The sequence below is a fragment of the Pteropus alecto genome, unplaced genomic scaffold (genome assembly GCF_000325575.1).
Source record: "Pteropus alecto unplaced genomic scaffold, ASM32557v1 scaffold76, whole genome shotgun sequence".
Classification (NCBI taxonomy): Eukaryota; Metazoa; Chordata; class Mammalia; order Chiroptera; family Pteropodidae; genus Pteropus; species Pteropus alecto.
Window position 1 is genome coordinate 7,686,254 of NW_006443138.1, and position 9,990 is coordinate 7,696,243.

The 9,990-nt window shown below is 30.0% G+C and overlaps 1 protein-coding gene across 7 annotated transcripts in view; it reads left to right on the forward strand.

The window, feature by feature from the left end:
• The window catches only part of CNOT2 (CCR4-NOT transcription complex subunit 2), a 103,063-nt gene that overhangs the window by 61,515 nt on the left and 31,558 nt on the right, over window positions 1-9,990 (forward strand). For 6 of the 7 annotated variants that reach the window (XM_006923735.2, XM_025041089.1, XM_015598499.2 and 3 more), the window contains one exon: window positions 9,034-9,100. The exons of the other annotated variant lie outside the window; for it this stretch is intronic. In XM_006923735.2, coding sequence (XP_006923797.1) covers window positions 9,034-9,100 — 67 coding nt within the window. The remainder of the gene's footprint in view (window positions 1-9,033; window positions 9,101-9,990) is intronic. 7 annotated transcript variants of the gene reach the window in all.

The window sequence follows — 9,990 nt, forward strand, 5'->3', positions numbered from 1 at the left end:
TGAAATCTTTATAAACTTGCTATTCCTAATTTCTCTATCTTTATAATAATCTACTCTAGTTATTAACCTAATGAGATTCTTAATAATTTTTAAAACATAAAATTCTATGATATGTAACAAATGCCCTCATTTTTCATTAAAGTTTATGATTAGTAAATCACTTTTTCTGTCTTTTAGAATTTCAAAAATTGGCTTAACTTAGGTTTAAGTTAGGATTTCGGTGGTTTTTAAAACTTTTCTCCCATTTTTGTGTTATTCCCTTTTATTTTTATTTGAAAATTGTGTCATTTTGCCAACAGACTATCAATTGCGGTATTAGGGCTCTTCAAATTATGTGTGTTGTGCTTTCTTTATAATTAGTATGCAGTTTAACAGCTCATAGAATAATGCCATCCAATTAATTTTGTTATATTACTGTTCCAGCTATTCGCTCTTTGATGTAAATTATATTTGTTTTTTACACAAGTTGCTATTTTTAAGTATTGATCTTGTAGTTAAAGAATTTGGGACGTCTTTCTGGTAGCATCACTGCAGAAACTATAAAACTAATCTACCTGTGTGTTACTGTGATTGTAGTACAAGTTAAGATTGATGGAAAAGTGGCAATGGACTGTTACTTATCGATGAAAAGCCTTTATTCTGATAAGGATAATATGAAACTTTCAAAAGTTTCATGAATCTGAAATAAAATATGTGAAAGAAATGAATGATAGGGTTGTCTGTCTTCTAGAGAGCAGAAATACTACTATATGTTAGAGTTTTGTAGTCAGAATTATTTACATCCATTCACATACTCACATATATTGGTTACCATTCCAGTCTAGTTGTTTGTCATAGAACTAACACAGAATAATTTGCTTCAAAAAACTTTTTTTAAAAATGAGTCCAGAAGGTAATAAGACATAGGACTTAGGAATTTGGGCTCTCAAGCAGTACAGGTATATGTTTGGATCGTTGCCTGTTAGCAAGAACATCTCCACACCTCAGTTTTCTCATTTGTAAATGGTAATAATTACATATGTAGTACCTATTTATAAATTTTTGCTGTTGCTGATATTATACAAATTTTAGAAAATATGCATGAGGAAGAAAAGTATTTATAATGTGGATAATCAAGAATAATTTATTGCTAAGCATTTTAATTTTATACTTTACATTTTTATTTTTTTTAATGTTATTTAAATCTCTGGGACATATTGACATATTTTCTATTAGAAAGTTTGTGGCAATTTTTACTTTACTTTATTAGCGCTCCATTCCCTCAAGAATGCCATCTACCTTTAAGTCTTTGCCAATAAACAAAAGAAGCTCGTTTTAATGTACAGTAAAACATTGCTAAATTTGTGCGCGCGTGCGCGCGCGCGCGCACACACATACACACACACACAGTGATGTGTCTTTTCATGTAGTTACTGGCCAATTGTATTTCTTTCTTTGTGGATTACCTATTTTTGTGCCATTTTCTATTTTTCTGTGGTACATAAGTTATATGATTTAAATGGTTTAAGGTGTGAATGTTATGCCAGATTCTCCTTTGCTGTGAATATCCAGTTGTCCCAACACCATTTATAATTAGATCACCAGTCAGAAAACTTCCATAAAAGACCAGCTAGTAAATATTTTAGGGTTTGCAAGCCAAGAGCTAAATAAAGGATATTAAGTAGGTATTTATATAACCAAATAAAATGTAAAAAAACCCAAAACATTCTTATTTCATGCACCCTATAAATATAAGCAATGTGCTATATTTGGCTTTTGTTCAGTAATTTGGTCTCCCCTTGGTTAGACCATTTATATATGGCTAATTGAAATTTCTTCCTTAGTATATACTAATGTTTGATGTATTCTTGGGCCTGTTTCTAAACTCTTGTTCTGTGGCAGAACTACAACATAGTTGAATTGCTGTGGTTTTTAGACAGTTTTCACATCTTAGTCAGATAAGGTCTTTCCCATCTTTTATAAAAATGTTTTTGACTATTGCAACATTATATGATGTTTACCTTCTTTCAGGAGAATATGTGTATTTTTTATTCCTTTTGTTCTTTATGACTTTTAATAAGTAGGATTTTATGGTTGCCATTTTTATTACATTTTTCCGATTGTTTTTTTACTGATCTATAGAAAAGTTTGTGTATATACTTAAAACCAACTACCTTACAGAAACTCTTATTAATTTTTGTTCATTTGGAATGTAGATTCTGGAAATCCTACTATATGAGTTTATACTCAGCCACATGGTTTACTAGCTATGTGTCTTTGGGCAGTTTCTGTGTGTCTTTGTTTTCTCATCTATAAAATAGGAATCATAATTTATGACTCATGGGTGTTTATAAGGATTGCATGAATAACTCTGCAAAACTTTTAGAAGACCAGGTAGAGGTAACTGATAAATAAATACTGCTAGTGATATGAATAACAACATCACTCTTTCAGTTGCTTCTCTTGGGTTTTTTTAGGTATAGTTGTGTATATCATCTGCAAGTAATGATTATTTTGTTCTTTATAAAACTTTTGAAGAGAAAAAATTTTTGAATTATAAACAACTGAGATCATTTTTAAATTTTTTCTCTGGGAACAGTGAGAAAATAATTTTAAATTGTAAATTACAGTAAAGGAAAACTGGGCAGTAGTTGAGGGAATCTTTAAGCTAATATCAAAAAACAAAACAAAACAAAACAAAACAAAACAAAAACGTTAGTTTTCTGATTAACTCTGTTCATAGAGCATAAAATGTAACTATTCCTTAGTCATATACATGGTTGTAGAAGTATCTGAGAAATTGTTCTTTATGAAATTGTATGCTAATTAAATTGCTAAGTAGTTCTTTAGGCTACTACTTAACTTTCCAAGATTTTTTGAGAGATGCCTGTATGTGTGTATGTCTTTCTATAGAATGCTAAATTTGCTCTTTTGAAATATAAATGTAGTTTTGTAAATATTACATATATGCTACTTAAATGTTTTCACAAGACTTAATAAATCATAGGCAGATATAGGCTTGATTTCTTTTTTATCTTAATTATTTTCTTTTTGGAGACCTTACAGAAAACAATAAGCATTCATATAAGCCATGTAATTGATGACTCGAGTTTTTTTAAAAAGTATATTTGTATTTTAATTGCTAACATATCTTCTAATTTTACAAGTCTATGTACTCACATGATGATTCTTAAGCATAATTATTTTAGAAGGACAAACATGTGAGTACCTTTTTTCTTATTTTAATATATGCTGGAAAGACATGAAATGTGACACCTGTTCCTTACTTTTAAAAAACTCTTAAAACTGTTAAGAATAGGCTACTTCCTTATTTTGAGAAGTAGCAACCAGTTTGAATTCATACCTAGCTTTCATACTTGCGTTAGCCTACAGCAGGTATGGCAACCAGAATTTCTCTCATTAAAATCTAGTATAAAATAAGGATACTTTCTATCACCATTGTCATTGTCATCCTCATGATTAGTATTTTAGTGCTTTCTGGAATCATGCTGGGCTGACTTTCCAGCTCATTGAATTCATTCTGTATCAGAACCTTAGCACTTTCATTTTTCAGATCTTCACATGGTTCTCTCTCTTTCTCAATACATCCAGGTAGCTGCTAAAATATCTTACCTAAGAAACCTCTCTGATCTCTCTTTTCCTAAGTAGCCTTGTATATACTATCAATACTCCTCTCACTATATCCTTGTAAATTCTTTCTTGCATTCATTGCAACAGTCATAGCTCCTATCTCTACCTGAAAGTGCATATTCATTAAATGTTTATTATCCTGTCTATTCCACTAGAATTTAAGTTTATTAAGGACAGGACTTTGTCTAGTTTACTGCTATGTTCTTAGAACCTGTAACAATGCATAGGACATAGGAGGCTCTCAGTGAGTCTTTGTTAAAGAAAGGGAGGGAATGTTGAGATGGAAAAATAACAGAATTAACATTATTTGCAGATGATATTATTAACCTAAAAACTCAAAGACTTTCTTTACAACTTTTAATAGAAAATATGAATGCATATAAATGTGTCAAATTTTTATTACTGTGATAACCCGATAGTTAAATGGAAATAAATCAGACTATGTTCTAAAGAAATTGGAAATGTCAAATCATTTGAAGAGAATGTTCTAAAACCTCTTAAGTTAACTTCACATGATCATCAAACTCAGTATATTAAAAAGTTAAAACCCTATTTATAAAAGGGAGTTAAAATGATATATCAAATTCTGGTATATCTACAAAAATGATTACAAAATGTTTTGTCTCAGTAATAATAAGAATTTATATTCATAAAATACCATTTTATTCCTATCATACTAGCAAGGAGTGTTGTGTGTAGGGGGGGTTGTTGTTGTTGTTTTTCTTCTAGTGGAAGAATAGCCAGTATCTGTAAGAGATCATTGAAATAACTGCTGTGGAAGTGTAGTTAATACAGACTTTGTAGAAAATGGTTTATCAATGTATGTTAAGAGCCTTTAAAAATGTGAATGTTTCTTGAATCGGTTGTATGCTTTCTATAAATTTGTACTCTGGTTCTAACCTAAAATTTAGATAATAGAATATAAAGATGTTCATATCTATACTTTTTTTAATAAAGAATTTTTAAATTTTCAATAGGAATTAATTATTGACAATAATTATTGACTATTTTGGCACATTATATTTTTCCTTTTTGAAAATTTAATGTTTTAATCAAAAATACTTAAAATATGTAGTAAACTCATAATTTGTTATGATCTGATTCATAAGATACCAGGTTCTATGACTTACTTTATTTTTCTGCCAGCTTCTTCCCTGTCCCTGTCTTCTTTTGGTCTTTTTAATATATTTTCACTTTCTTTTTTTGTCTGTTTGCTAGATTTCGTTCTGACTTCAGTGGTTTCATGTTTTTTTAAACATACTATTTTTAATTTTAAAATGTTCTTCAGATTTTGTCTACATTTAGAACTTCCTTTCCTTTTTTTTCCTGTTTGTATATGTGATACAGTTAAAGTAATATTTCTTTGTTGTTTTTGTCCTGGAATAATGAATGACAGAATGCTAGGAATTATGTTATCTCCATACCTTTATATTGTACAATGAATTTTTTTAAATATTTCAAAACTTGGTTTTTTAATTGCTTTGATGGTCCAGAAATTTTTACTTAACAAAATTTTGTTGTATTTTGAAGTCATTTCTTGACCAAAATGATTTCAATGTTTCTTAAATAGTTTTTGTAATTGAAAGTACATTTATTGGAGGGAGTAATTGTGAGAGGTGGTCACTATTGGGAAGCACAAGTTGGATAGAATAATTAATACTTCTGTGCTGTTATGAATTGCTGGCAGGAGCCAGATTTGCCTGTTGTTTTTAAATACGCATTTTTTTAAACAAAAATTTTTAGACTTTTTGGTTATGGATTTCATAGTTTTATCTAGTAATTGTGGAAATAATTTTTAAAATAGTTTCTAATCTGTTGATTTCTTTGACATTCTATATATTAAACAGGACAGAGGGGCTTTTTGTTGGATCAGGGAAATAACTTGAAGCACATTACTAGTTCTAGTTGCTTCCTGGTTTTTATTGTTGTTTGACTGCAGTATATGTTGTAGACTAAGAAATGAGGAAGAGTACAATTGTTATGATGATTTTAGACTGAGAACATGGTAATCTATTTAATTGGTTTCAGCATTCTACTGATTGTGTGACATTTGTTGTTTTTCTACCATTTCCTACTCCAAGAACATACACAAGTTCTTATTTTACCTGGAATTTGTGATGATAAACTTCTTTCTTTAGCTTCTTAGGCAAAAATTAATATAAATTTAGGGTACTATTCAAAAAACTCCCCAAAGGCTGAGTGCCCCTGACTGCTGTTAAAGAGAGTCCTGCATTGAGAGGAAGACTAAATTGTTAGTAGCTGCTGCTGCCATTTATTGAGCACTTACGTATGCAATATCTTATCATTTAATCTTCACTTCAACTTTATGAGGTAGGTAGTGTTATTTCAATCTTACAGGAATGAGACGGAGGCTCGGTTCTCCCATAGGTAAGTTGCAGAATCAGGATTCACACCCAGATTTGTTTCTGACTTCAAAGCTGAGCTCTTTCTACTTATGTGGCATTCCTTACTGTAATGTGTCTCTTGATCTGAAGTTCTATATTTTTTTAAGAAAAATACCTTTGTATTACTAACTTTAGCATTTTAAAATTTATAATTTTCTGTATTCTGTTAATTGTAGTTATTGCTCTGCCAGGGTATATTTCTTATATATTTTCTTTGTCTTCATAAATAACATTTCTATCCTATTTATATTCTTTCATTGTTTTAAATCTGTTTTTAGTACTGATCTATTTCATAAAGTTTAAAAATACATACCATCAGGGATTGATTTATAAGAAATTATATATTTGCATTTTTGACTCATTTTGAGGCAGTCATTTTAACATTTACTTGTGTAGCTGATCAGTGCTTATTTTACATGGATGTTTTGAAAATGTAATGAACTACTTTTATATTCCTAAAAGCAGAGTTTTCTAATCTTCATGTACTCAAACATAGAGAAAATTATAATATTTAATATATTACTCTGGTAAATGGATCATCCTACTGCTCTTGGTCTCAAGTACTTGGTCCAGCGAGCCATGCCCCATCTTCCTTCTTATGGTGCTTCCCTACCTTATTTAGCCTCCCAGTGCTGAGAAGGCTGATATCTTGGCACAGATATAACTCATTTGTGGATATATAACCTTTGTGAGAGAGTAGACTAAAGGTCTGTTCTTAGGAGTTAGATATTCAGTAAACATATAAATTTCTGAGAAAAGTAAAATTTTAAGTAGTCCATTCTAAAATGTTTACATTATGGATCATTCTAAGTCATGCATTCATGTTGGCAACACCTTATAGTTGAAGCCTTTGGAAACAGCTGTACTCTTTTACTTTCATTTATAGCTTATAATGATAGCAGAAAATCATGACTCTTTAGCATTTTATATAAACCTTTTACCTTCTGTCACCAAGTAAAGCTTCATTATATATTATACATTTTATTTGATATTGTTATTGCAACATGGAAATTAATCTTTAATGTGCTTAAAATATTTCTAGTTATGTGATAATAGTTATAACAATTTTATCTAACAAAAGGACTTGATCAGGCAAAAAAGAATGCATATTTTTTGTTTGTTTAGGTTGCATCCCCTCTGGATTTGAGACATTATATTTATAAGGTTTGATGCTTTTTTTAGGAAATATGTTGCTGTATTTAAATACTGCCGTTTTAGAGTAGTATGTTACTCAGCTCTACCTCAGAAGAGTCTGATGTGTATCATTAATTTAAAACCACGGTCGTTTAAAAATTATTGAATTTTAGAATAAACTAACTCAGAATTTTGACATGAAAATAGCATGAACTATGTATTGTATAACCTCTGTTGGTTAACTATTTCTCCTCCTGATTTTCCTAATGTGGTCAGTGTTAGCACAGTTCTTCACTGAAAACCAGAGTGACTTCTGATAGTTCCTTGTCCGGTGATTCTTCCCTTACCTCCTTTTCCCTATGCCTCAACCATTTCAGTAGAATATCAGATACTGTTGCTTCTACCACCAGATGCCTCTCCTTTGTAGTCCCACTTTGTTCTAGTTTAGTATGTTACCATTTTCATTCATTTTTGCTATTGGAATTGTCTTCCTTAAACATGGTTTGATTATGTCTATTCCTTAATATTATTTTTTCTCTTCACTGCCATAGTTGGTATCCATTTTTGTATGACATTTAAGAGGACTTTTGGCCCCAACATACTCTTATTTCCTATTCTTTGATGCTTCAATGTGCATAGGGATGACCCTGTCTCTTTTCCTTAATTAACCTATTATCCAGTCACCAGTGTTTCTTATTTTTGTATTCTAATCACATCACTAATTTTTGTCAGACTTACCCTCACTGTGTTTTCTCAGCCAGGAAGACCAGTTATCTATATTGACATGAGATGTTACCATTCTACAAAGTATTTCTATTACTTCACCCTTGTTTAGAATTATTTTCTTATAGTAATTCTCTTTACTTTCTTTAGAGCATTTACCACACTGTGCCTTCGAACATAATTAGTTGTATAATTCATTCTCTTCTTTCACTAGATTATTATCCACTTGGTGATATGGTCCATGTTTTTCTTATTTATTACAGTATTTTGATGGTTGCATAAGATAAGACAGGAAATACACAAACATGCACTTACCTGTACACATTTTCATTTACTCAGTTTAAGTATTTACTTTGTGTATAGCACTGCCACATACAGTGGTGATCTATGAGGAAATAAAAAAAGAGTAAAACATGTTCCATGAATATAATATGCCTTGAAAGAATTTATATTCTAAGGGGGAAAAAAAAGATGTTGATGCAGTAAACTGAAAGGCCTTGTACTTAAGTGCCATGAAATTCACATCACTCAGAAAAATAGTATACATTGTATACCATGTCAGAATATTTTTGTAAGTATTTTGACTTGCTCTTTGCTATTCTCATCTCCACTTATATGATTGTGTGTATATTTGTCAGATTTTTTTCTACCCATTTTGATACACATCATTTATGTGTATATGAAAGTCAGAAACCAGTCTTAGAAAATAAAGTTTTCTATTTAGGTAATTTTATTTTCAACTTTAATAAACTGAATTTAGAATTTAGCTTAATGTATTATTTAAGAATAAAGTAATTTCATTTATAAATTTAGAAGCTGACTTTTTGAGACACTGTCTTCATGTTTTTCTTTGCCTAGTTTGTTTTGTTTTAAAGTGAAATAATGATTCTCCTGCAGTTTCATTTAGAGTAACTTGAAAAAAGAAAACCTTTGTAGCAATAACTCATTTTATTTGCACAGTTTGATTTTATCTAATTGTGATAGTCTGTTAAGGAACATGGAATTTATTATATAATGTTTGTTTTATATTTTTCTGAAGAAATGTGGGTTTGACTCACATATTGATGTACAGATATGTAACATGTAAACGCAATGTTCTGTGTACTTTCTTTATGCTCTAATATAATTAATTTGTTTCTAGATGCTGGCATCACCATCTACATCAGGTCAGCTGTCTCAGTTTGGGGCAAGTTTATACGGGCAACAAAGTAAGAATTTTGTATTTATTCTGGAATACTTTATTTAAAGAAAAAAATAACTATCAAATAACAACCAACCAGTGCCCTTATCGGTTTGTTCTAGGGTTTAAAAGGAAAGATAATTAATTTTCAGTTTATCTTATTTCACTTAAATAGCAAAACCTCATTATTTCAGACCTTTCTAATTTAAAATTTGTTATTTGGATTAGGATAGATTAATCTTTTGTATCTGTATGTTCCTTTGCAATATTTTGAAGAATTTGCTAAACATTAAAAATAGACATCATCTCAGTTTTCAATTAGAGGAAGTTAAAGGAGTTTTTTTTGTTGTTTTTTGTTTGTTTGTTTTTGGGTTTTGGGTTTTTTTTTTTTTTTTTTTTTTGGTCAGTTGACAAGGTCGTTTTGTTTGTGTTTTTTGGCCTTTTAATGTAAGCCTATTACTTAGCAGTTTGTCAAATGTTCTCTTTGTTTAGCAAATATTTCTTTTACTTTAGTTCAGTCTGGGTATAGAATCTATGACTGAGTTTAATGTTTTTTCCATATGTAAGATTTTATTTTTAAGTATTGTAATTTTATAGCGCTTAGCACAGTGCCTGGCGCATAGTAAGCGCTCAATAAATGTTAGCTGCTATTATCACATAAATTTTTTATAAAACTAAATTATAAAATCTTCCTATTTTTTCAGATTTTTTCAAACCGTTATATATTAATAATATTTTATCATCTCTGTTAATGTCAGAGACTGCTGATCCCTTATCTCTGTTAATGGAAGGGGAGTGTTTAAAGCTTATAAACTCCCAGCATAGATTACAGAATAATAAGGTAACTAGACAAGACAATCTAATGACTGAGTATCTTAACTAGCTTCAAATAAAAATCAGTTATTTCATCTGAAACTC